The 26958-nt window shown below is 50.5% G+C and overlaps 2 protein-coding genes across 7 annotated transcripts in view; both read left to right on the top strand.

The window, feature by feature from the left end:
- The window catches only part of NBEA (neurobeachin), a 2584133-nt gene that overhangs the window by 1596209 nt on the left and 960966 nt on the right, over positions 1-26958 (top strand). The window lies entirely within an intron of this gene.
- Positions 21276-21692, top strand: LOC138528740 (small ribosomal subunit protein uS8-like). The gene has a single exon (XM_069640611.1). The coding sequence runs from the start codon at positions 21276-21278 to the stop codon at positions 21660-21662; it is 387 nt and encodes a 128-aa protein (XP_069496712.1). The 3' UTR covers positions 21663-21692.

Below are 26958 nucleotides of genomic sequence, written 5' to 3'. Positions count from 1 at the left end.
ACTGGCCAGACTCAGGGGTCTGGATAAGCCCGACCTCACAGATGTCGGGATACAATGGCAACCAGAGCAGTTTAAATACCTGGGAATCGAGGTGTGTCATACCCCAGCGCTCACGCACGAACACAACACGGAAAAAGCAGTAAGAGCCCTCTGCAAATCTATGAACTTCTGGTCGAAGTTACCACTGGCAGTAATGGGTAGAGCGGCAATAGTCAAGATGATAGTTCTCCTCCGTTTCTTATACCACTTCACAAATGTATGCTTCTACATCAGACCTCCCTTCTTAAAAAAACTAGACTCTCTAATCAAGGACTTCATATGGGGGTCGTCCAGACACAAGATCTCCCTGCCCACACTCACGCTCCCGTACAAAGAAGGTGGGGTACAACTACCCGATCTGCAAAGGTACTACCTAGCCGCGCAGCTCAGCCACACAACGAAATGGCTCTCTGACGACCTGTCAGCAGAAGTAGGACTCCTGCGACATCCCACTCCCAAGCTGTTCCCTAAAGAAATGCTTTGGAACCCGACCAAACAAACTTCTGGAGTCCCCATGATTGTTACCCTGGGCAGGCAAGTATGGGCCAGAATTGGCTTCCTTCGACAACTGAAACACCCTTACAATCTCAATACTCCCATCCTGGCGGATGTGTGCAAAACTCAGGCAGACTTAGCGACAGCTAGGAAATGGGAGAGAGCCGGAATCTATACATGGGGAGATCTGTTTGAAGACGGCATGTTCAGAGAACTCGAATCGCTACAAGCCAATGAAGGCATCCCGAACACCCAGTTCCTGTGGTACCACCGCCTCAAGCGGACAGCAAAGGCACAGTGGCCTGTCTGGCCAGAAGAACCCCCACCGGACGCCCTCCTCCAGGAGATGTACGATTTAGCAGACGGTTGGAAACCGGTCTCCCGCTTGTACACCAAACTAAATGACAGACCCAACCCGAAAAGCGTGTCCCTGAGACAAAAATGGGAATCCGAATTAGGGACCACGCTAACTGACAGTGAATGGGAGCGAATACTACTATACCCCAAAGAGGTATCGAGGAACATCAGATTTAAACAAGTTCAATTGAACGTGCTATACAGGACATACATGACCCCACTAAGAGTTGCTACCTTCAACAAATATGCACCGCCGGACTGCCCCTGGTGCGGAAATGACAAAGCGGACATGATCCATATGTTTTGGACCTGCACCAAAACAGCGAATTTCTGGTCGATGGTGGAACGTACCTGCACCGAAGCGGGACTCACGAGATATGAGTGGAACCCAAAGGATGCCTACTGGGAACCCATCCCAGACTTAGCAAATACAAACACCTGGTCAAATTAATGGACCTAGCCTGCATCCTTGCAAAAAGGTCCATAGCAATGGCATGGAAATCCCCAAGGGGCCCAAGGCACGGACGTTGGCTTAAGGACCTGGAAAAGTGGACGGAGGCAGAGACCAGGGCCTGGCAGGATGGAATCCGCTCAAACGATGATGACTCCAACGACACCCTAGACTCATGGAAGGCCCTGGTGCGCGACATCCAATTTGCCTCCGACCACAAACCCCCCTGAGCTTTCACCCCTACTAGAGACTTGCTTATGACTCACCCCCAAGAATGGTCAACCTGATAACCAAGCCCCCGTGACCTTGGGTGTGCCGCACACCAGCTCCTATCCCCCCGCCACAATTACGAACAATATATTGAACTACGAAGACTGTGGTAGTTAATTATTTAATTTGACTTAGTTTGTTTGTTGTGTTACCGTTTGATGGTTGTGTTGTATTTATATAAATGCCAATAAAATACTTTAAAAAAAAAATCACCCTCTGGTGGTACATCAGAAGGTGCGCGTGATATGGGAGGCAGACCACGCAAAGCACTGGCATGCTCCTCCATGGCAGCAAGCATGCGGGTCTGAAAGGTTTGGTTCTGCAGGACCTCACGGGTAGCACGCATTTCTGCCTGCAAGGCCTCGCGTGATGCCCGGATCTCCTCACGGGTTGCTTGGAGCTCAGCTGAGAGTGTGCGTGTTCGCTGCTCCAGCTGCTGTTCTGACCTTGTACTCTGGGGCACCTCAAGTGCACCCAGAGTAGCTCTGAGGGACCTGTGTTCCAACCTCAGGGCATCCCTGTGGGCCTGTGACTCTGTAGATATGGCTGTGCGCAGAGTCTCCAGTCCAGCCCATCGGTACCTGTTGGACGCCAACATGTCCTCCCTGTGTGAGAGGCACATGGACTCTGTTGCCTGCTGCTGGAGCTACACCTGCCTTTCAGGGGGCCACCCTATCCACGGCCTGAGCCATCATCTCACACAATGCCCCCTGTTGTGCTGCAATAGTGTACATGGAGTTCTCCCACACAGTATTGCCTGGTGGGGCACGGCCACTGTGTTGGCAGGCACCACACCTGTTTGGGGCAAAGTGATGTGCACCTTGCTGTGCTGGCACTGCCTGAGGCTGCAGGACTGCATTCCTCCTTTGATCTGCTGGCCCAGGAACAGGAGCAAATATTGTGGAGTGTGACCCTGCATCCGTAACCGCCACATGCAGACGTTCCAACACTGAATGCCCCATAGAGGGGTCTACCCCAGTGCAGGTGGGTTGGACAGAACAGCATCCCTGCCAGAAACACTCACCTGCGATGGGACATATGTCTCAATGTAAGATTCAGCACCTGATTCATAGAGGTCTCTGGAGGTGTACCCAGAGACACCCGTGGACAGGATGGTCTGTAGGAGTAATGGATTTTTATCCACCAACACCCCACGTCCCCCACTGGTGCCTGTTTGTGGCTGTGAGTACTCCTGCCTTTGCGCCATCTCCTCCTCCTCAACAGCATCTAGTGCCTCATCACCTGCAGAAACATAAAAGAAAAGTAATGAAAACAGGCATGAGCAGCATAGCCCACACACATAGGCATGACGAGGTAGACATCGAATACATAAATGACACATGTCACACATGACAATAACTCTGGCATGAATGCACTAGAGGCAATGAAGAGGAAGGGGAGCCAAAAATCAGACACTGAGGACTCCAAGATGGGAAAGCAACACATGTGCTTCATGCTGCAACAAAGCCAGTGTTCACCAATGCAGTGATGGAGTGATGGAAGGCACATGGATACATCAATGGTTGGTCACTTGGACATGACAGAAGGCAATTGTCATGTTGAACATTCAAACAGGGCCCCGAAGTGATTGTGTGCAGGGCATGTGTAGGTGCACAATACTCAATCAGCCTGATTGATGAAATCATTCCCATAATAAGTAAAGAAATGTGGGCCATTGTGGGGTGTAATCTATGTCTGAAGTATGTTAAATTTGGGGCACAACGGCACAAAAATGTGGGTTAAACATGCAAAGGATTCCATCAATCAGGCAGAATGAACAGGAAAACAGTATGAACTATGTTGTGGCATGATGGCAGTTGAAGGGCAAGTACAGTAATCAGGTGGAAATTGTTAACTGCGGTCAGAAGGGATACTGTAAAACCCAAACCCAAGGCCAGGGGATCTATTGGAGGCACCACATGGGTGACCCATAGCTGTAATGACTACACAGTCTCACCTGGCACTCAATCAGAACACATCACCCAAGCAACATACACATGGTTTACACACACATGCATGGCCACTCACCGGACATTGCCTCAAGATCTGGTAGGTCTCCCATACCTTGGATCTGATCCTCTGGGATGAAGCCTCCAGCGACAGACTCATGTTCTGTGAGCACTTCCTCCTCTGGTGGAGACCCACTGCCAGTCACCAGAGTAGAGGCATGATTGGAAGCCAGCTTGTTCTTTGCTCTGTGTTTGAGGTCATTCCACCGCTTAGAGCAATCATCAGCTGTGCGCCTCACAAATCCAAGGGAACTAATCTGGTCCGCAATGCACTGCCAGTGGGCCTTACGTTGAGCAGTTGTAGTCTTGCACCCTGCAGTCACCAGCATTTCGCGGCCATGGGCCGACACGTAGCCCACAAGTGCTTCTAGTTCCACATCATTGAAACTACGCTTCCTTGGCGTGCAGGAGGGGGGAGCCGTGTCTGAAGTCCCAGGCTGTACCACAAGAGCACCCTTCTTCCTGTTGAGAGGTGGTGCGGGCCCTGAGTGGCTTACCCCACTCTGGTTGGTAGGGGCTGAAGCGCAGGTGGACTGGGCACTGGAAGTAGCCAAAGGCACGATGATCAAAGGTCTCACTCCAGGCATTGGCTGTCGGGTGATGTTGGCAGGACCAACCTCGGTGTGATGGACTTGGAACAACACTGTCCCGGCTGGGTGACTCGGAGCTGGGGTGGATTGAGCTGCAGCTGCCCTGCAACCGCCTCACCCTGGCTACTTGGGGCAGCAGATGACATTGCTGCCCCAGATCCACGTGGCCTGGTGACAGCAACTTTCACCGCCACACGTGGCTTTGACTTGGTGACACGGATGTCAACCTGGGAGTCATCCTGTGCCGGTTCAGTCAACAATATGGGCCAGGTTAAGAAGGCCTGAGCTGGGATGATGTCTGCTGCATCTCCACGTCCCCTACCGCGCGGACCTCTTGTAGGTCGGCCACCTTTGCTTCCCTTACCACTTGGTTGCCTCCCAACCATGGCACTGATGATCTTGTGCGAATGGGAGGTGCAGTAAACAATTGTCCTGGGCAATTGGGATGAAAGGGGCAGGGTACTAGATGGAATACGTACCCTAGTGCTCTAGCAAGGCTGTCTGTGACCCCTGGGGGAAGATGATGGGTCACACAACACTCAGGCACCCGAAAAAAAAAAATTTAACGTGCATGCGACCCCTGGTAGCTGACATGCGTGGGTTAAAGAACCGGCACTATGCTATGGCGCCCAGAAACACAAAAATGAGTGTATGCGTGGTACACGCAGGCTACAATGACCTCTGAATGGGAACGCGACAAAGGGGGCAACCACAGTTGAAAAATACGTGCACGACTCACCGTCTGCCTGGAAAAAGAATGTGCAAAAAGATGCGCATGTGTGCGTTGGCAACACCCCTGCCAAAAGAAGAATTGAACGCTGTCTGAGTATACGAGTACGAACTGGAACCGTTGAGAAGTAATCGCGTGTGAACCGACAAGAAGTACAAGAATCACCCGCTCGCTCTCCACAAAAAGCATGTACAAGAAAATGGCATCCTATGCATACCTTTTAACCCAGCCCACACATGCGACGTCACTTATGCGCGTACGCGATAAGGGCCTTTCCTCCAATTATACGCAGTGACACCCGGACATGCAGTTTTTGCACGTGTACAATCAACATGCACCTGTGTGGAGGGAAACGTCTGCGTGCATTACGTCACAGACGCGCTTACGCACTAAGGGCCTTTCCTCGAAGTCCACGCTGACGTGCAGTTTTTTCACGTGCCAAATCACTCTGTATCAAGCTGGCCACGCTTCAACACATGAAAGACCATGCTCCTGCCCAGAAGGCCATTTTCCTGCCCCACCAGATCCCCGAGCACGCTCCGACCTGCCATCTGCTGCTGCCTGCCTGCCTGCCTGCTGGCCACGTGCCCTGCTATTTGGTGCCTGCACGTCAGCCATCTGCAGGGGTCCAGTTGCTGTGACCAGCCCTGCTGGAACAGAAGACTCCCAACTGGTATTCCATCGCTCCACAGCCCAGCCCCGCCCCAGGACCCAGTTGCCCACCCACACCTGCCTCGGGGGTTGCCATGTCCAACACAACACCATCTGGCACCAGTGGCAACCACCCAGCAGAGAGGCAGAGGGCTGCCAGCTTCACTGCCAATGAAGTTGGCATCCTGGTGGAGCAAGTCCTGGGGCATTATGATGCCCTCTTTGGAAGTTCACTCGCTGACAATTAAAGGACGAAAGAGGATCTGGAAGGACATCGTGGCTGCCATCAACGTGGAGGGGGTGGTAGCCTGCGACATGCAACACGTTCGGAAGCGCTGGGAGAACTTCAGGTCCAGGACCCTCAGCAAGGCCCGGCGCCTCTTGAAGGCAAAGCATGCAGAGGGGTGCCGGGTCCGCCTTAACAACATCCAGATGTGGGTCTTGGAACGCATACACCCAGCGCTCCACCTCCAGCTCCTTCAGAGGCAGACCCGTCCGGAGTCAAGCGATAAGTGTCCATGTGTACTGATTGGACACAGTGCATGTTGAGGTGTGCCAGGAGTGTGCAGGTTAGACATATGTCTTCAAGGCCCATGTATGGATGTGTATGTACAGGGACATGAGCCTGCCGCATGTGAGTCCAGTCATGTGTGAGGCACATCAATGGTGTATGTGTTCAAATGCATGGTGCCCAAATGCATGTGTGGGTGCACACATGTTTAGATTTCTGTGTATGTACTGTGGCATGGTTGTGGTATGACACATGGATGCTGGTTCCACCTTCATGTATGTTCACAATGTACATGTGTGTGTATTTGACATGTGTGCCACTGTGATACACCATGGATGCATGCGACACCAACATGTAGGAGGCTGATTGGCAGATGTGACATGGATGCTGATGATTTCACTGTGACAGGTGGTGGAGATGTACAGATGCATGCATGTCTGGTGGTGTGTGTGCATGTGTTCGCCACTCCCCGTGTTGCATGTGACGTCAGGCTAACCTTCGGATGCTCATGCTGTTGTATGTGTATGGATGGTGCTGCTTGCTGCAACATTTCTGTTAATTTGCGCATGTGTGTGGGTTCAAATGATATGTGTGTTGGGGAGTGTGATGCCATGTGTGAAGTTTGACACTGACACTCATGTGCAACTGTCATGTGTGTATCAGACCATTGTACAGTGCCCTGATGCCTGTGTTCTATCTCTCCCTGTCTGCAGCATCAACTGATGAAGAAGGTGGAGACGGTGCTGTGGAGCACAGCGGCAGGTATCCCACTGCCAGCCAGAGACGCAAGGCCCACCTCCCCTCCCATGTTGTCATCTCGTCAGGGAGTGAGGAGTCTGGTGCCGCGTCCACGGCCGCAGCTGCCGAGGGTAAGTCCAAGAGGCGGAGGTTGGCGGTGGACTCCTCGGCAGCAGAAGGGGCAGCTGAGACCCCACAGGGGCCTATGGAGGAAGATGGCACGGAGTCATCCAGGTTGGTGGGGGGTTTGTTTGAGGAGGAGGCTGTGGAAGGCCCACGCACAGGGTCTGGAGGGGGGGGATTCCACTGGTGCTAGTGGTGCAGTCCAGGGACAGGAGGCAGCACAGGCGGCTGCGGAGGTGCCTGTGTGTAATCCTGTTCCGATCCTGTGACTCCATCATCCCGCACCAGCAGGGATGCCTTCGTCCAGACCCGTTTTCAGGGAGGGGATGCGCAAACAACAACTGGCCTTCCTCTCCCTGCGGACGTGGCAATCCGGGACCATGTCGAGCCTGTCCTGGCTGGGGTGGCGTTGCGTCAACGTGGCATTCGGGATGACGTGCAGGGTTCTCATGAGGACACTGCACGTTATTTCGGGTGCCTCGTTGACCATGTCGACCTACTAGGACGGGTCACCAGTGCTGGGTTCCTCCGTGTGCTGGACCTTCTACCGAACCCCTCCTCAACTGAACCTCCTATGCGCCAGTCGTCCTCCGTGCCATCTTCCTGGCCAAGCATCACCTGGTCACCCTGTGGAGCTGCCCCTGACCCAGCGGCCAGGCTGATGGAGGACACATCCCTGCAACAATTCGGAGTCGGAGGTCCAGCAGGGTTGGCCACCACATCAACTGGACCCCAGCAGGAGGAGGACGTGCAGGCATCAACAGGCAGGGCACATGCACGGCAGCAGCAGGCTCAAGGTGGGAGCGATGATGGCTCTGGGCCATCCACATCAGAGGGGCAGGCATCGGCCGGAGGGCAGGAGGACCCTGTATTGAGAGTGTCTTCCGTGTGGCAGCGTTTGGGCTGGCAAATAGATGCGGAGCGGCGGCGGACGGAAGAGGCACGGCTCACTATGGTCAGGGCGGAGAACTCCATGCGGAGGTCATTGAGGCGGACTGAGTGCCTCGAGGAAATTCGCAGGGAGTTGGAGGTGGACATGGCTTTATCCCTGCGAGCCCTCGGGGCCAGGGAAGAGGCCCACCTCCGGGACGTTGAAGAGGAGTACGATGCCATACCCCGGGACATCAACAAGTGAGCCGTTGGACTTGCCCGCCGCGTTTGTAAATAGTTCTGTAGGTCTAAGTTTCCTTTCTATTTTTTTTTTCCTTTGGGGCGCATGGACTATGCCTCGCCTTTTTGTATATAGTTATTAGGTAGGCTTTTTGGTAAGTTTCCTTTGGATTGTTGGGCTCATGGACCCTGGATTTTTACATTGTATATAGTTTGTGACTGGATTTGACTTCATTGATTTTTTTTTTACCATGGAGCAATGGTTTTCTTGTTTTTAAACTTTGGATTTGGTTTAATGGACGAACGCTTTGGCGCCATTTTAATTTGGATTTAATTGGATTCAACATTCACATTTTTTCATTCATTTTGGACATCCAGGCTTTTGTTTATTACTTCTTTTCTTGTGTGATTTTCTTTCATTCCTTCAATTTTGTATATAATATATTTTTATTTCATACTTCATTTGTGTGGTATTCTCTCATTGGTTTCGTGCATGTCACGATGTGGGTTTTCTCATTCACGTGCCCCCATTGTGTGTGTCTGACGGAGATGTATTGATGTGCATACTTGTGCATACTTGTCATTTGGGATCTATCATGACATGGGGATTTCAGTATGGAGAGGATGGAATGCTTGGTTGGGTGTTTGGACTGCGGCGGCATGGGGGGGATTTGGGTGGCCATAAGGGCCATGAGTGTGGATCATGATGATGTGTTGGGTAGGGGGACATGAGTCGGGGCCTGCTGGCAGGTGTCCGTCAATGGTGGGTGGGCGGGTGAATTTTGACATGAGTCGGGGCTCACAAGTGCATGGTGCCATGTGGGCTGCCTGCAGGGCATGGTGAGGGTTGTAGGGTAGTCCCCTGTGGTGTGGGCTGCCTGCAGGGCATGGGGAGGGGGGAACCAGCACACCCGGGAGGGCTCACGATGCCAAATTGCGTGTAAAACTCCCCCCCCCTCAAATACATGTACCCCTTTTCTCGCCTGTATTATCGCATGTGAAACTTCCTGCGTACCCCCTAAATACACGTACCCCGCTCGCCAAAGGCCTATCGCACATGAAACTTCCCGTGCACCCCCAAAATACACGCAGGCACCCCATCCACCCTGGACATGCTCCACAGGCAGCACACTCACCCTCCCCATGCCTCGCAGGCAGCCCATCCACCCTGGGCTTGCTCCACAGGCAGCTCACGCCACAGGGCGGTGCTTTTTCTACGCAATGTACCTGGCACGAGCGGGGTACACATATTCCGAGGGGTGCGCCAGTACATTTTCATGCTTTTGGCTGCCGTGAGCGGGGTACGCGTAATATTTTCACGCAATTAGAGTGTACCGGCCCTGTAAGCTGGTGCAGGGTTAGCGCGGCCCTTTGCGCTGCATTGGGGATTTCAATGCCTTTTCCTTGGGCGTTCTTGGGGGGGCGTAACTAGCGTTGCGGATGTTCTCTGCACCAGCGTTCAAAATGGCTTGGAAATTCCATGAATACGTGGTGCGCCAGAATGCTGTTCAGCGCACACGGCAGGCGCACGCTGACGCACGCTCCCTCTCTGCACTGCTCGCGTGCGCTGCCTCTGCGCTGAGATCTATGAATTCTCCAGCATGGGGTCTGGCATGGATTCACATGCTCATGAATATTCCCCGTCGTCAGGCCGGGAATCCTCGGTATAGAAAAAAATCAGTATCAGTTTTGTTTCTCATCTGTCTTTCTTAGTAGTAACCAATCACTGGTCTCTGGGTCATACTGCCCCCAGCCAATGACTGCCCTCTCCCTAAGCCCCGCCTCTGGCAGCCATCCTCAGATTTTTACCGCACGTTCAAGTGTTGGGAGTCCTCGTGCTGTAGCTCTCGAGCTTTTGCTGTGTTTACGCGCTTTTTCAGGAGTTTTTACTCATTTTTCGGTTAAATAGAGCCTCAAGCTCCACCGTTTCTACATCCGATCAACGGGGATCCGTTTCAGAGTTTTCTACGCCCCTCAAGGGTGAAATTTTCATCGAGTTACGCTTTTGGAGGATTCCAAAAGTTCCAAGGCCTACCCCGGACATGGCCCAGGAGAAAGGAAGCTCGACGCCCGGGAAGCTGTTCAGGACCTGCCCTGGATGCCAGCTTCAGAATGTTTTCAAGGAGGACGAGCATTCGTTATGCCTCTACTGTCTCCATGAGGACAAGACGCACATGGAGAAGGACTGTGCGTTTTGTGGGAACATGTCAGAGCGGACCATGAAGGATCGCCACCTCCGTCTCGCCAACTGGCTGGAAGGGAAGAGCCCGTCAGGCGAGAAGAAGAAAAGGCAATCCGAGCGGTCTTCTAAGTCCTGTGAGGGCGCCCCGGCGACGGGGGCCCAACAAAAGGCTAAGCACCGCGAGTCCGCGGGCACCGGGAGCGCCGAACGGTCGGGCTCCTTGGCTGCCAGGCAGGGCGCATCCTCCCCGGCGCCATCAACCATGAGCCAACGCTCTGGCTCAGGTAAGAGGAAGTCCGAGAACCCGGCGAAGCTTCTGGAGAGGCCCCGGTCGATCTCGAAGATTCCGGCAGAGGGGGAGCGAGGCTCGGACCCTCCCCCAAGGTGAAGGCCCCAGGCGCCCAGAAGGTGACGATGGCCTTAATTCACCCTGCTAAGACCTCGATTGAGGATGTCGCCACGGCCCTGGCTCAGCCTGTGGAGGCTACACCAGTGGAGGCGCCCTCAGGACCCAGAGTCTCCCTGCCACCGCAGAGGGAGTCGTCTTTCAGGCCCATTGAGAAGACCTGCACGAAGTCCTCGTTGGAAAAGGTGGGGGAGGGGCTGGTGGCCATCGTGGATACGGACACGACCTCTGAATAAGAGCTCATCGAAGTCGTGGAAGAAGCCCAGCCCATCGGGAGGGATCCCGACGAGGGCAACGACGAGAGCGACGGTGTCGCCGACAAGGCTCCTCAAGAGCCCTCGCGCCCATCGTTTCCGGCGCCGCAGGACACTTTGGCAGCCATTTTGTCAGCGATTCAATCCTTATGCTTGGAGATAAGGACAAGGTTGCCCCTTCCCCCGACGGAGGTACGTGAGCCAGACCCGACGGGGGAACCGGAGCCAGGACCTTAGGAAAGTCCACCACATAAGAGGAGGAGGACGCATCCTATGCCACCACTCCCACCTCTGCGGCCTGCTCTGCCTTCCCCCCGGTCTACTACTCACGGGGATGATACAGGCACGGACATGGCTACGACAGGTACAGATAACGATGGAGGCGACAATGGGACGTGTCTCCCGTCGCCCCCTGCTCGGGCGTCCCCGCACAACGAGGTTGGATCCTTTCATGCCATGATTTCCAGGGCATCCAAGCTTTTCCAGCTCTGCCCAGAGGAGAAGAAGAAAGAAGGGTTCCTTTACCAACGGCGCAAGGCTAAAAGGAAGACGGTCCTCGCCGTACCGCTTCTTGATGACATCTGGGATGAGGGGCTCGCCCTCCTCAAGAACCCTGCCACTGCGCCAGCAAAGAGGGACCGGTACGAGAAGAAGTACCGGGTCCCGACGCTGTCCCCTTGTGCCTTCGGGCACAACCTACCCCGGATTCGGTCGTCTCGGCGGCGGCAAAGAAGAAAGCTGGGGGGCATCGGCCTCGACATCAACCTCCCCGCCGGACAGCGAGGGCACGAAGTTGGACACGATGGGACGACGGATCATCTCATCCGCAGCGACGACTATCAAGGCGGCCAACGCCCTGGCTATCGTAGCACGCTACAACAGGGAGTTGTGGTTCAAAATCGCCCCTCGGTTAGACTTCCTTCCGGACGCCAAAAGGGCTGAGGCCCTTGAAATCCTACAGGAGGGTGAGATTGCTTCGGACCACGCCATCACGGTGGCAACGGACATCGCCGACACCGGTTTCCGTCAGTTGGACAATGGCGTTTGCTTGAGACGACGACGATGGCTCAAGGCCACGGATTTCCGCCAGGATGTACAAGCCAAGGTTTTGGACATGCCCTTCGACGGGAACAACCTGTTTGGGAAGGCGGTTGATGAGTCCCTTCAGGCCATCAAGACAGACACAGAGACTGCCCGGGCACTGGGAGTGCTCCAACAACGACGGCCGTCCTTTCGGAGCTCCGGAGGCAGACAAGGTGCCTCCAAGGGATCCGGCAGTGGCTCCTCCACGTACCGCCAAGCGGCAAGATCTTCGTCCCAGGAAGCCTACAGGGGACACGGCAAGCCAGGTGGTGCCCGTCGTCGTCGACAGGGAGGTCAAGGAGGCAAGGCGGCCTCCAAACAAGATTGAACCGACCGTGGGGTCGGGCCCCCGCCGAAGCACCCACGGTGGGGGGCCGGCTGGCGAGGTTAGTCAGCGTGTGGGAGTCCATCTCCACCCACCATTGGGTGCTGGACTCCCTGGCCCAAGGGCACCCCCTCGAGTTTCAGAAGAAGTGCCCTCGCGTTCCACCCGTGGCCAGGAAGGAAAATCACGTCCCTCAACTACTGTTAAGTAAGGGCGATGCTCAAGAAGGGTGCCATCGAGCTCGTCCTAAAGAGGCTTCGGGGCTCCGGAGTTTACTCAAGGTACTTCCTCGTAAAAAAGAAGACAGGAGGATGGCGCCCCATCCTGGACCTACGACGACTGAACAAGTACATAAAGGCGCAGAAGTTCCGTATGGTCACCCTCCAGCACGACAGCTAGAGGAGGGCGATTACCTGTCGTCGTTGGACTTGGAGGATGCATACTTCCACATCCCCATTCTAAAAAGACACCGAAAGTTCCTCAGGTTCGTGGTCCAAGAGGGGCACTACCAGTTCAAGGCCCTCCCGTTCGGATTGAAGTCGGCACCCAGGGTGTTCTCCAAGTGCCTCGCACAGGTGGCGGCGCGGCTGCACCTACAAGGGATCCACATCTACCCCTACCTGGACGACTGGCTCATCCGGGCAAGGACGAGGGAGCACGCCGTGGAGCACACTGCGAAGACCGTCCAGCTGCTCACGGACCTGGGATTCTCCATCAACTTTGCAAAATCCCACCTGGTTCCGTCGCAAGTTGCCCTGTTTCTGGGAGCCAAGCTCGAAACAGTGGCGCGGCTGGCCTCGCCGTCGGAGGAAAGGACCAGGACCATTCTGGGCAAGGTGCAGCGTCTGCTGGCCACAGACATGGCCAGGGTAAGATCTATCGAGTCCCTCCCCGGGATGATGTCCTCCTGCATTTATCTGGTGCGCCTTTGCAGGCTTCGGATGCGCCCCTTACAAGAGTTCCTAGACACCCGCTGGGTCCAGTCGACGGGCAGCTTCGAGGACAAGATCCCTCTCAACGAGACGTTCCGTCGGGCGATCCAGTGCTGGGGTACCCGCTCCCATCTGTAGGCGGGCACGGACTTTCAGATCCCAGCTCACCAGGTGACGGTGACGACGGACGCCTCCCTGGAAGGTTGGGGAGCGCACTCCGGAGATCTTCACGCGAGAGGCCTTTGGCTCCCGCAGGAGAAGTCACTCCACATCAACATTTTGGAGCTCCGCGCAGTGTTCTGGGCCCTCAGGTCCTTTCTCCCGTCCCTCAAGGGCAAGGTGGTGAGGATCTTCACCGACAACACCACCACGATGTTCTACATCCGGAAGCAGGGCGGAACCAGGTCCCCGGCCCTATCCAAGGAAGCCCAGGATCTGTGGCATTGGGCCGTCACCCAACGGATGTTTCTGGTGCCTCTTTATCTGGCAGGAATAAAAAACACGATCGCCGACTCACTCAGCAGGGAGCTGCGCTGTCATGATGCCTACCTGCCTTAGGCGCCAGGCTCATAAAGCTAGACATGTGTTCAAGTGTTTTAATGTGCACTTACCTGATGCAGACCATGCTGCTACATCCAGGCCCTCTTGAGGCCTGAATGGAACTACTTTACCTGTGGGACTACTTTCCACCTGGGTGTGTTCGGGGAAGGTTACATACCTGATCGGTGGAAGGATACATACCTGGAACTTCTTCCGAAGCTATTTAAACCACGCCCGATCAGCAACTCACGCTTCGCGTTGTTCTGCTCCTCGCAGCTGGACGCTCACCACGTCAGCTCCTGCATCTGGACTTCAGCCACGCCTGTCAGCATCCCGGGTCGCCTGCAAAGGGAGATAAGAGAGAATTGGAGAGAAAGAAGACCTTACCTGCTAAAGCTGCATCACGGAGACATCACACCCGACGATACTGAAAGGGAAGACATCATTTTACAAGCATTTCGCTTCGATCGCTCACTCACCTTTCCTGGGCGCCTCCATCTTCAGCAGCGATCATCCGGATCCGCACCCACTTCCCTGAGCCTAGAGAGAAAAATACAAGAAAACAAGGTGAGAAGGAAGGGAATAGGAAAGGCTCAGTTTCCTTCTAAGACTTACCTGTTGGGTCTTTCCCATTTCATTTCGGGTCCTGCCGCTTCCTGGCATTCCGGACCCCGGCCCCTATGGGGAAAAAAGACAAGGACATTGAATGAGCGAATGCAAAGACATTACCTGAACGCTCAGCCAGAATTTACCTGTCATTTACTGGAACTGCACGTTTCACTTCGGGTCGGCGCCATATCTCCGGCATTCCGAACCCCGGCCCCTAAGGGGAAAAAGACATTAGCATTAGCGCTTGCTGCAATAAGACAATGAACATTATTATTAAGCTTGAACTTTTGAACTTGCAACAGAACTCTTACAACGCCTCACCTGAATAGTCAAGCTTATTTTGAACTCCCATCAAACCTCAATCCAGTGAAGTAACTGGGTTTCAACGCGCCCCTGCATCAGAAGCAGGATGGAGAACTCATACTTCCAGACCCTAAGGGGAATATTCCTGCGAGCCAGAAAAGCCAGAGTAGAGGGGCCCTTCCTGTCCATCTTCAGAGTTCTGCGCTTCACCATTGAAGAAGCATCAGCACTCGAAGCCAGACCTGCGCCTCCGTGGGAATCAGGTGAGCGTGACATGCACTCGTGCCACGAGTGGGAACTATGCCAGGATCAAGTGGATCGACTCTTCCGACGATGGGGCGAACCCCAAATCGATCTCTTCGCGACAGCGACGAATTCCAAGTGCCGGAGGTTCGCCAGCAGGTTCCCCCAGCCGAGGAGCATGGGTGATGCTTTCTTGTTCCTCTGGGACGGCCTATTTCTTTATGCATTCCCCCCGCTGCCGTTGCTGCTCCGGCTCATCAACCAGCTCAAGAGGTCCCGATGCAGGATGATCCTCGTCGCACCGGCGTGGCCGAGACAGATCTGGTTCCCGGACCTTCTGGACTTGTCAACGTCCACACCAGTCAAGCTGCCGACGGACGCAGACCTTCTCTCCAGAGGAGGAGGCGCCATTCTTCACCACAACCCGGAGTAGCTGAACTTGCATGCCTGGCTCCTGCAGCACTAGAGTTTGGAGGGTACGACATCCCGGCCGACTGCAGAGAGGTTCTTGCAAAGGCCAGGGCGTCCTCAACTCTCAAGTGCTACGGACATAAATGGAAGAGGTTCTCTGTCTGGTGCCGTGCACAGAAGATTAACCCTCTGCGGATTACGGCCCCTCAAGTACTGCCGTACCTACTGTCGGTGGCCAAAGCTGGACTAGCTCACGCCTCCATCAAAATACATCTGGCTGCAATCTCCCGATATACCAGGACTACGGGACGGGCGTCCTTGTGGTCTCATCGCCTGGTGAAAGAATTCATGAAGGGACTATTCCGATCATTTCCGCCGGTGAAGGCTCCTGCCCCGGCGTGGGAGCTTAATGTGGTGCTGACCAGGCTCATGGGGGCCCCAAATCGAGCCTATGCATTTGGTGCCTCTGAAGTTCCTGTCATGGAAGACAGCTTCCCTCGTGGCCATCACCTCGGCACGACGAGTGGGAGAGATCCAGGCCCTATCTTGCAAGCCTCCATACTTGACTTTTCATGACACAAGGGTGGTGCTGAGGACGCACCCCTCCTTTATGCCCAAGGTGCCGTCGGACTTCCACCTCAACGAGCCCTTGGTGTTGCCAGTTTTATTCCCATCGCCTTTGTCGCCGGCCGAGAGGACTTTGCACTCGCTGGATGTAGCTAGAGCGCTGAAGTCCTACGTGGACCGCACAAAGAGTTTTCGGAAGACGTTGCAGCTGTTTGTGAACTTTGGGACTGTGAATCAAGGGAAGGCTCTCTCTAAGACTTCCATTTCCAGATGGCTCTCCGGCTGCATCATGCACTGTCACCGGTTGGCGAACCGACCGCTGCCCGGCTGTCCGAGAGCCCATTCGACCAGAGCGATCGCTGCTACCACGGCGTTCCTGTCTGGTGTGTCCCTGCTAGACATCTGCAGGGGTGCGACGTGGAGGTCGACGCACACCTTCACAAGATTCTACTGCATCGATCGGGTCTCCAGGGAGGAGTCTAGGGTCGGCCAAGCAGTGCTGCGCAACCTGTTCGCCTAAGGTGAGCCTGGTGAGGAGGTAAGAGATGCTTAATGTTGAGTTGTTATATTGCTTAATGTTGAGCCTGTTGCCACCTCCCGTGGTTGTGCATGTGTGTACTGCTATGTATTCTTTATTCATGAGCATGTGAATCCATGCCAGACCCCATGCTGGAGAAGGAACAAGTTACTTACCTGTAACTGTTGTTCTCCAGCATGGGTCTGGCATGGATTCACATGCGAACCCTCCCGCCTACCCCTCTGTGGCTCTTCACTTGGTCATACTGCCACTTTACGTGCTACCAAATCTGAGGATGGCTGCCAGAGGCGGGGCTTAGGGAGAGGGCAGTCATTGGCTGGGGGAAGTATGATCCAGAGACCAGTGATTGGTTGCTACTAAGAAAGACAGATCAGAAACGAAACTGATACTGATTTTTTTCTATACCGAGGATTCCCAGCCTGACGTCGGGGAATATTCATGAGCATGTGAATCCATGCCAGACCCATGCTGGAGAACAACAGTTACAGGTAAGTAACTTGTTCCTTACCCCCTTAATCTGCACCAGGGTTTGACTGGCACAGCTGTTATCAAATAAGAAATGCTCTTGATGACATTCACTTGCATAAGCATTTCTACTTATGAAGCTCGGGCCACGCCCTGATGTGATGGCACAGGAACACATGTCGCAATATCTGAGCACTCGTCTTTACATTGCCCCGAGAATGGGCTGCAAACTTCCATGCTTTATGCATTAGATGTACTCTTCTAACTTATAAATGCAGTTCCACCACAGTAGCTGAGGCATGCGCTCTTTTGAATTTTGACAGTGCTCCATTAGGTTGGAATTCTCCTATGTACAGAAATACCAAATGACTTGTAGGCCACAACTTAATTCATAAGATCAAAAATAAAAAAATGAAACATTGTCTTTGCTGTTTAGTATTAGAGTTTCAGTTGTTCATCTGTTAACAAGACACTTAAGTTAAGCTTTTGGTTTTATCTTTGCATTTTCAAATTTTTACATATCAGGTTGAGACACAAATTTGGTCATGGCAAATCCAAGTACTGTTGTGAGAAACCTAAAGTTGTCTCACCCGCTAGTCCCCGGGGATCTATCATCCAGGTGGCCAGGACACGGCCATCGCTATTGGAACCAGTTCATAGGGTGGACCAGTGAGGGAGGATCACCTGGATGATGGGTCTTCCGGGAGTGAAAGTGGGACACCAAAGGGTGAGATGCGGTATCCCCTTCCTTGTTACACCTTTTCCCCACCCTGCTAGGTAGGATACCTAGGAACTCAACCCCTGCCCCTGTTTCCCAACACAAAAACATTTTCACTGACAGCTCACTGTGAGAGAAAATGCACTAATACCTGAGCCGTATACCTGACATGTCCCAACACAAGGATTAGGCTGTGTCAGGCAATTACTGATAATTACACACACCTGATTTCCATCACACTTCCCCAGCAGGATTAAAGCCGGAGCACGAAAGTACACTCAGAGCAAGGCAAAACACATGAGGAAGCAGCAGTTCTGAGATGACAGTTTACCACGATGAGAAAAACGCCAAGACCAGGAAGGGTTGCAAGGAGGGAATTGCCCTTGGCCTTTTCAGAGGAAGAAACCCACTACATGAGCCCTCGAGAACAAGAAACAAAAGACCAGGAATCGAAGCTGAAGAAAGGTGCTTTGTGTGTCAAAGGTACCCAGTGTTCTCCCGTAATCGATAGCCGAGGCGGGGAGGAGCGATTGCTGCCAGGGTACTGTCTTTGGCTCCTAGAACAAAGCCACTCCAGTAAAATCAGCACAGCCGGTGAGCAGGGGAGACTGATAGAAGACCGAGCTGTGTTACAACCAAGGTTGCAAGCAGCAACATTGTATGAAGAAATCTGCAAAGAACAGAGAATAAGGCGTATGTGATGAGTGACATGAATATAATTGAATATCAAAGGGGCAATTGTGAACCCGACCAACGGGTGCTGAGAGAAAACTAGGGGAAAGGAAACCCCCACTTTCTGATAAGAGTGTAAAATTGCTGAACTGTGAAGTCAAAGTGGTCATGCAAGAAGTTGAGCAAAACCCTGTGCACATTCAAAAGTCTTCGATTGCATATACAAATTGTAATTGGTCCGAGCCCGGCTGTGGGAATCTAATTGTGAAAAGAGGATCTAAGCCCGGAAGAGGGGGGATCCAAACTAAAGATTGCGGTAGAAAAGGGATCTGAGCCCAGCTGAGGGGGATACAGGGTGAAGAGTGAATCGCCTGACTTGAATATTTGTAAAGGAACTTTTTTGTTGTTTTGATACATTAGGCCCTCTGAATCAAAAGAATTTGATACCTTAAGAGACTTGGGCACAGAAGGCCCTGACTTTGTTATTGGAACTGTGTCCTCGTGCTAAAGAAGCCCACGAGTGTGCTATGCTCGAGTGAACCGCCTTGTCCCGTGCTGGAAATGTCAAAAAAAGGGAGGCCAGCGGCCTGAACATCCTGACTTATCATTTTGTGAACACTTCTTCCTTTTTCATGAACATTTCCTCACACTATTTGTAAATTAGCGGTAAGGATTGGCAATAGGGTTTTAGTATAGGCCCTTTTATTTTGATGAGACTCCACTAGGACTGCATTATTATTATTTGATGGTCGTAGCTTGCTCCCATCTTAGATTTAGGTTAAGATAAGCGTTTATCACCCCCTTTTTGAAAGTTCACTAAACACCCTTGAACTATGGTCAATTGTCTGTCTTACTTTGATACCATGCCTTCCTTGCACTGTCTTCAGACACATTCTTGAGATTTTGCAGGATTGTAAATGCCACGCTGTCATTCTTTAATGGGTGTGAAAATGTTTTTATTCATAAAGATTCAAAATTGTCTTTTGATAATTAAGGGCTCTGTATTCAATTAGATTCCTTTCACATTCCTTGTTTTTTTTCTGTTTGAGTACTTTAGTGATCTCATGGAATACATCTTTGCTTGGATGGGCTAATGGTGAATTAGGACCAAATGACATTCCTCTCAGTAGAGGTGAGAATGCACTGCGTGTCTTAGTGAATCAGTGCACTCTATTAGCAGACCTGTCACTATAAAAAGTGCCTTCTATTTCCACCTCTTGCTCTAATAACCTTCTCCTGGTTACTCGGAGACCGCTCACATAATTAGGGTATATCGTCGGCACGTTGGAGGTGGGGAAGCATGAAATGAAAATTGTGTTAATATTGATCCAATTCCTTTACGTCCAAGTGTCCTTGATGTCCCTTTCCCTTGAGAAACGAGTATTGATGTCACATAATAATTTTCCAATGTGAGTTGCAGCACACCTGGTAAAATATATGCGATATTTAGAACTATTCTGCAAATTTCCTATGCAACTTGCATTACTTCAAACCTGCTTGTTTTGTAGGCACATTTTTAGAGACCACTTGCTTTTTTGTTGAATTTAAACTACATCACTATCCCTGCATTATAAAACACCATTGTTCTTTTAGTATGAACATAGACCATTGCAATATAGCATGCTTGATTGTATAGTTGGCAAGAATCACCACTTCCATAGGGCTGCAAATGTGGCAGCAAAATCCTAAACTCGTTAGTATTGTCATATTAAAGATCTTTCTCTGCTGAGCAGAATTCTAAAAACGTTATTAGATGTCATGTTATCAATGAGTAACCGCGCATTCAATGAGAGCGTTCATCCGTCAGTCATACTGTTTGGGTGTCTTTGCACGCATGCGTATGTGCCTGCAATACCACTGTGTCTTTTTTCACTGATTTCTTATTGGTTTGTATACAATTGATATTGTGTTCTTTTCTTCACTTACAATGACAAAGAAAGGCCAGTTCTTGATTGTAATGTATCTTCTTGGTTGTGAGCGCTTGATTTTTAACGTGCCAACGATTTGGTAGAATAAACCGGTGGAAAGGTTTTTTTTTCCTGCAGAAGTCTTTGTAGATTTACAAGTTTAATAAAACAAAGTAGTCTTTTAGCCTTCTTTGTCCTCTGATAATATGGTAAACTAAAGTGGAGCATCTTCTACCTAGCGTGGGATTCCAACCCAGCCCCCTAATGCAGTCCACCTCCACATTTATCTAGCTATGGACAGAGTGCCACATTTTGAATCTACCAATCTAGCGGTGGATTGATTAGCAATAGATGGGCTTCCTTACCAATCAAATGTGTATGATGTTGTTTCACTATAAAATGGCTGAGGATTAACAAATCCCAGTTTTCCCCACCATGGATTTCCAAGTCTAGGGAAACAGAACATGGAGTCCCTACTGGGTAAAAAGAGGAACCAAAAAACAGGAAGGGGACATCACAAGGACCTGGATCCAAGGGAGAGTTACAATCTGTAGTTATGTCCTTGATTCCTCCCTGAATCCCCCAGATTCAGGCTTATCAAATTCAAGGTTGCTGGTAACCTCCCTTTGTTCGCTTCCAGGCTGATGTATGGCCAGAAATGTACAGAATGTACTGAAAAAACTATCCCAATGGGAAGAGGAAAAAGTAGTGGAACCTCAGTATGGGAAAGTTGGATACAAACAATAAATGGTTCTCTATCTGCTTGTGTCTAATATTTATTGTTCCTTTGCTCCTGTAAATATCTTGTTTTATGTTGCCACATTACCTCGTTCCGCCTAAGCATGGTTACAAACTATGAATCATGGAGGTTTCAGTTATTTTTAACATGGGTGATAGTTTGTTTATTCTCTTATGATTCAAGCCTTTACTTTCAAGGAAAGGCTACTAAAAGCTGTCAATCTAGAATTCAGGAACTACCATAGACAACTGTATTAAATGTTTCTGGGGCCACTTTGCAGTGAAAGGTCACAAAAGCCAATAACAACATGGTGTGCATGAATGTGATTGCAGATGCTCTGCGAAGCATCAACAATGCTGCCGGAAAACGTCAAGTTCTGATCAAGCCGTGTTCCAAAGTAATCGTGTGCTTCTTAACTGTGATGATGAAGCATGGTTACATTGGAGAATTTGAAGTTATTGATGATCACAGAGCTGGAAAAATTGTTGTAAACCTTACTGGCAGACTGAACAAGCGTGGTGTAATCAGTCTGCGATTTGACGTGCACCTGAAGGAACTGCAGAAATGGCAGAACAATCTGTTGCCATCTCAGCAGTTTGGATGCATTGTACTCACAACCTCTGCAGGCATCATGGACCATGAAGAAGCTAGGCGAAAACATACAGGAGGCAAAATCTTTGGATTCTTTTTCTAAAATGTAAAGACAGACTAATAAAATGTTGCAACAGAAAAAAAAATATATAAATACATTTAAAAAAACAAAAGCCACTAACCGACAAATCCAGAAATGACAGGTTTCACTTCCACTTCCACTGCCTCGTGCCAACTGGGTTGCAGTTTGAGATAAATGGAGCACAGCACAACATAGGATCGCTCGAGGAGGAAGGATGCAAATGGCTGAAAGTCACAAACCGGAAGCCGAGGCAAAGGGTTTTTTGAGAGATAGTCAGGGAGCATCAAATTATTACATCTGGGAGTCACTGAAAACAAAAGTTGGAGCAGAGAGCATGATCTCCAAGATAACAACTAACTTGAACAAAGACCCTGAAGTGTACTATGAAACCTGGGAGGTGTCTGGCACAGAAAGACCAAGATGACACACAACGCTGGCATATTATTAATGACGTGTTCACAAGAGATAAGACATTGACCAGGAAGTAACAGACGTTTTACTGGAAACTCTGAGGGGGAAATGCGTTTGGTGGGGGGAGTTTGGACAAGGGGTGGAATGGGAGTTAATATGTATTTAGTAGTTAATGATGTTAAATAGGTCAGTACCAACTGAAGGCTACTGTAGGGCGGTTTCCTTGTTGGGTTAAATAGTCCCATACTCTTGTAGGAGGACAATATATTCACAATTAGTACCCAGCGAGGGCCAATCAGAATGTTTGTTAAATTAACAAACATTCTGATTGGCCCTCGCCGGGGCTTTATCCGACCGGTAATTCCTCGGCCGGGATTCCTATCCTTTGTTCTCGGCGGGGGGCGTGGCAGCCCCTCAGCCAATGAGGAGGCTCGATACAGGCCAATCCCGGCTCTAAGCCTCCACGTGGCTGGAGGCTGCCATCGTCGCCCACCAGGGATTCAGGTACGTATTTTCTTTCTTCCACCTCCTGCCCCTGCAAACTACCTCCTCCCCATCCTCCCAAACCCACTTACCTTCTTTTTCTCTCCTTTTTCAGGAGCAAACGCATCCACTCCCGATGGTCGCCATGGAAAGGGAAAACACTCTGTTTTGCCTTTCCCGGTAGCCATTTTTTTTACATATTTTATTTTTTGTTCCGAAATGCGCTGCGTTTCGGAACAGGAAAAATGCTATTAGTACCTCGGTCTTGCGGGCCAGGGTACTAATAGCAATAAGCCCCTTGCCGCAGGGTCATTAATGATAACAATGGACCCCAAAGAATTACCTGACTGTGTAATGCGCCGCAGCTCGGGGGCTTATTGCTTAACTGTGGCAGGGGGTAAGTGAAGGATATGTTCTGCTAGGGGGGAGAAAATTTGGGGAAGAACCTATGTACAAATAGAGGACTAGGGTGAGCAACAGCAAATCAAACAAGAATGGGAATACAGTTAAGATTCTTTCCATCAATATCAGCGATCTAAACTCTCTACACAAAAGAATGCATCATGTGCTGCTTCTAGATTGTGGGCATTGATATCATACAAGAGAACCATTTTGTCAAGTGAGATGAGTTTAGGTCGAAAAATAGAACATATCCAGTGCAAGGCTTCACATTAGGGCCAACTAAAACAGCGGGGGTGTTGGGACTGTTTAAGAAGGGCATAGCTTTCAAAATGATCCTTACTATAAGATATCCTGAAGGAAAGTATGTGTGGAAATAGGCACCCTGGGAAACAATAAAATATAGCGCCGTGCTATCTACACTCCTAATACGCACCATGTAATGATTTTAGACTCTCTGCTGAAGCAATTGTCATACAATGCAGAAGGTGATATAGTTTTGGGAGAGGATCAATACTTGATAATGGATAAGACCTTAAATCATTCTAAAGGGGCTAATTTCCTGAATCTTCAGGCTTCAACCAAGTTGAAAAGGTAATTGGTGAACCCAGGGCTGGTAGACATGTGGCTATTTAAACATTGGGAGGAAAGAGATATTTCCTTTCACTCACATATGAACATACACATATTGACTACTTACTGGTCTTCTGAAGATTAAATTACTATATTGAATGTGTGTCCGTGGGCAAGATCAAAATATCCAACCGCTCTTGGGTGGAGTCGGTGCTCACCGAGACCGGGAGAAACCACAGAGAGCGGCAGTGGACATTACCAATATCGGTACTGAGCAATCTGATGGTTAATAAGGAAATGGTGGCACATTCAAGAACCCAATGGACCAGACCTCACACGACAATACTTGGAATGCCTTTTATGCAGTTATTATGGTGGAACGTTTGGCAGCAAGAAAGGTGGTAGGAAGCTTAGAGGAATAACAAATAAAGGCAGGTTCCTGGAAAGTGTGTAGGAGGCCATCTTTGCTCATGGGCCAGATTAACATTTTGTCTATGAATAAGGTGGAAAGGGCATTGCTTGGGCTGAAGCAAACATTCTGTGAGAGGGGCAACAAAATCGGCAGCTTCCTCGCCCACCGTATTAGGACAAAAAGAAAACTGAAGGTAAATACAGGTTATAAGATACGAGGTATGGGAAAATCCATTCCAGGATGTAACAAAGCTGGATGCCTTCCAAGGATTTTACAATAAATGTTGTCTGAGAAACTGACTTGAGACAGACAAAAAGGCCATGTAAGCAAAGCTTCCCATGATTTCTGTCAAGGAAAAAATAGAGTTAGACAGGGCGACTAAAAACAATTTTAAAAAGAGGTCCCTAAAGCCATCTCAACCTTCTACTCGACAAGGATCCAGGCCTGGAAGGGTTTATTGCTCAATTATATTAAAATAACTCTTGTATTTAACTCTGCACCCCATTGATTCATATGATTAACTCCTTTCTCCACTCGAGAGATTAACAAAAACGATGTTGCAAATCACGATGAGTGTTCGCCATAATGCAGGGAAAGTCCCAGAGAGCTGTGGCTCCTGCAGGCCAATTGCCATATTGAATCTAGAATATAGGTTATTTACTAAAATATTGGCTATGAGAGTAGAGGGGATACTCCCTCCCTTCAGTAATCTACCAGACCAAGCAGAGTTTATCCAGGGCAGATGGGCATTAAACAATGTTAGAAGAGTAGCCCACCTGCTTGATAAGATGCAGAGATTCCCAGGTCTCTGCCCTCCTTACACTAGATGTGTAAAACACGTTTGGTAGGATGGATTGAGGAAGAGACAATTGGAGCATTGGACCTAAAAGATGCATTTAGAGGATTGATTAAACCAGCACATGTAGACTCCGCTTCTAGAATCAGATGAATGGACAACCTCTGGGGGAGGTCAGAGTCAGGAGAGGAGCGAGACAAGGGTGCCCCCTCATGCCCCTACTCTTTGCTATCATGATGGAGCCACTCACACAGAGAATTTGCTCAAGCACGTGGAATTAGAGGGATTCAGTTTGGTAAACTTGAGCACAAACTTTGTTGATGACATGTTATGTTTGACAAACCCAGAGATATCTCGAAACAATCTTAATAAGAAATACAAGTATTTGGATCAGTTTTGAGTTTCAAAATGATTGCTCTAAATCTGAGTTCCTACCCTTGCATTTGCCCTCTGAAGGAATACAAAGATTGAGGAAATTGGTTCCCTTTAAGTAGTTCTGAATGATATATAAATTAGCTAGATGTTGATATTGCTGTATCTTATGGGATTATGTACAAGATTGGTTTCCTTGTCTAGAGTGCATAGATTGTCTTTGGGACGGTTGTGTTCCAAGGTTGTCTCCTGGTGCCCCTACACTTCAGTCTGTACATAAACGGTCTATATGGTCAATCATTAAACTTGGCTCTAGATGTTCTGAGGAAGGGCAATAGAGCCCTGTCACTGTTGGCCTATGTGGACGACACGGTTTTGATCGCACGTATGACAAGAGCACTTCCGAAACTAATTTCTGATTACACAGCCTTCATGGATGACTTGAAACAGAAGGTCAGTACAGATAAATCTGCAGTTATTGCCTGTTTTAAATGGAGGGAGATCCCAAAATGTCCCCCGCCCCCTTAGTAGCAATGGTGTAGTCATCCCAAAAGTTAATACTTTTAATTATCTTGGGATCACTTACTCCTACGTCCCGTCCCCTTTCCTCCATATTGCGGGACATTCCGTCCTTTGGGAGGGTACCGGAGCACTTTTGTCAAAAAGCATCACAAATGAAAATGGTTGTCCTCCTTCTCTTTTTACACGGGGTACCGCACGCGGCCGTAACCCCACCCTCCTGAGCTCCACCCCATACGTCACCCTTAAGTCCTTTTCTCTGCGTGGTCGGGGCTGGATGCACTTGCATCACCGGGAATTATTTTTTGTTCCTGTTGTCCTTCTCTTCTGCTCCGGTTCTGCAGTCGCTTAGTCCTCTGTCTATGCCGGAGCATCTGGGATTTGTGTCCTGTTCTTCATGCGAACGTCGCTTCGCTAGGGCGGATCCCCATTATCTCTGCTCGGAGCGTCTCGGTCCAGACAATTGCTGGGATTCGTGTTTCTACTGCGATTCCTCTCTCCGTCCGGGCACTCCAGCATAGTCTTCTTCCGTGTGAGGTGGTCTTTCACCGTGTTCCTCCACCTCATCTTCAGCTTTTCATCGACAAAAAGAAGAGTTGCCCGGTAAGTTCCTTACTTTTTAGGGACCCCGGCCGGGGGACTCCTTCCCGAGGGTCTTCTAGGTCTGGGAGGGGCTTGAGCAGCTCTACCACCAGGGGTTCCCATGAGGTGCATCGCAGGCATAATAGGCATACCAGAGTTTTCTCTGAGGGTTCCTACGACGGACCTGCCAAGACCGGACCATGTTCCGAGGTTCACCTGTCAGGTGCTAAACTTCAGCCCAGTTCATCTGTGGCTTTGGACACCACCGTTCGCTCCTAGATCTCAGTTTCTGGAGATTTCCACACACACACACCAGGGTTCGCCCTGAGGCCTCCTTTTCTGGAGCTTTCTGTACCAAGCCATGGCTTGAGGCCCCTCACAGGGGAGTTACAGGTACCCCGAGGTTCCTCTTTTTGAGGCCAAGGTCTGTGCCGACAAAACCAAGGGACCTGCTCTGAAGGACTTGTTTGTGAGGGTGATTACTCAGCATTCCTTCGCTCAGGGGCGCAGTGACACCGGTTCTGTCGAGGGAGCAAAGAGGGTGGTCATAAACAGTAATTCCTCTATTACCGGCTCTGCCGAGGTTCCTCCTCTGGAGGCTAATTTTGGGGCCACCTCCAAGATGTCCAGTAAACATCCGAGACACACCAGTACCGGCTCTGCCGAGGATCCTTGTGTCAAGGCTAAGGTGTTACTTAAGTCCCCTGACCAGCCTAAGGAGATGGTTGCCTCATCTGCACGTGTGACGCAGTTCTCTTCAGGCATCGACA

Source organism: Ambystoma mexicanum, chromosome 7q, assembly GCF_040938575.1.
Source record: "Ambystoma mexicanum isolate Mex_15411 chromosome 7q, UKY_AmexF1_1, whole genome shotgun sequence".
NCBI classification, from domain to species: Eukaryota; Metazoa; Chordata; class Amphibia; order Caudata; family Ambystomatidae; genus Ambystoma; species Ambystoma mexicanum.
This window is presented reverse-complemented; position numbering and strand designations above follow the sequence as displayed.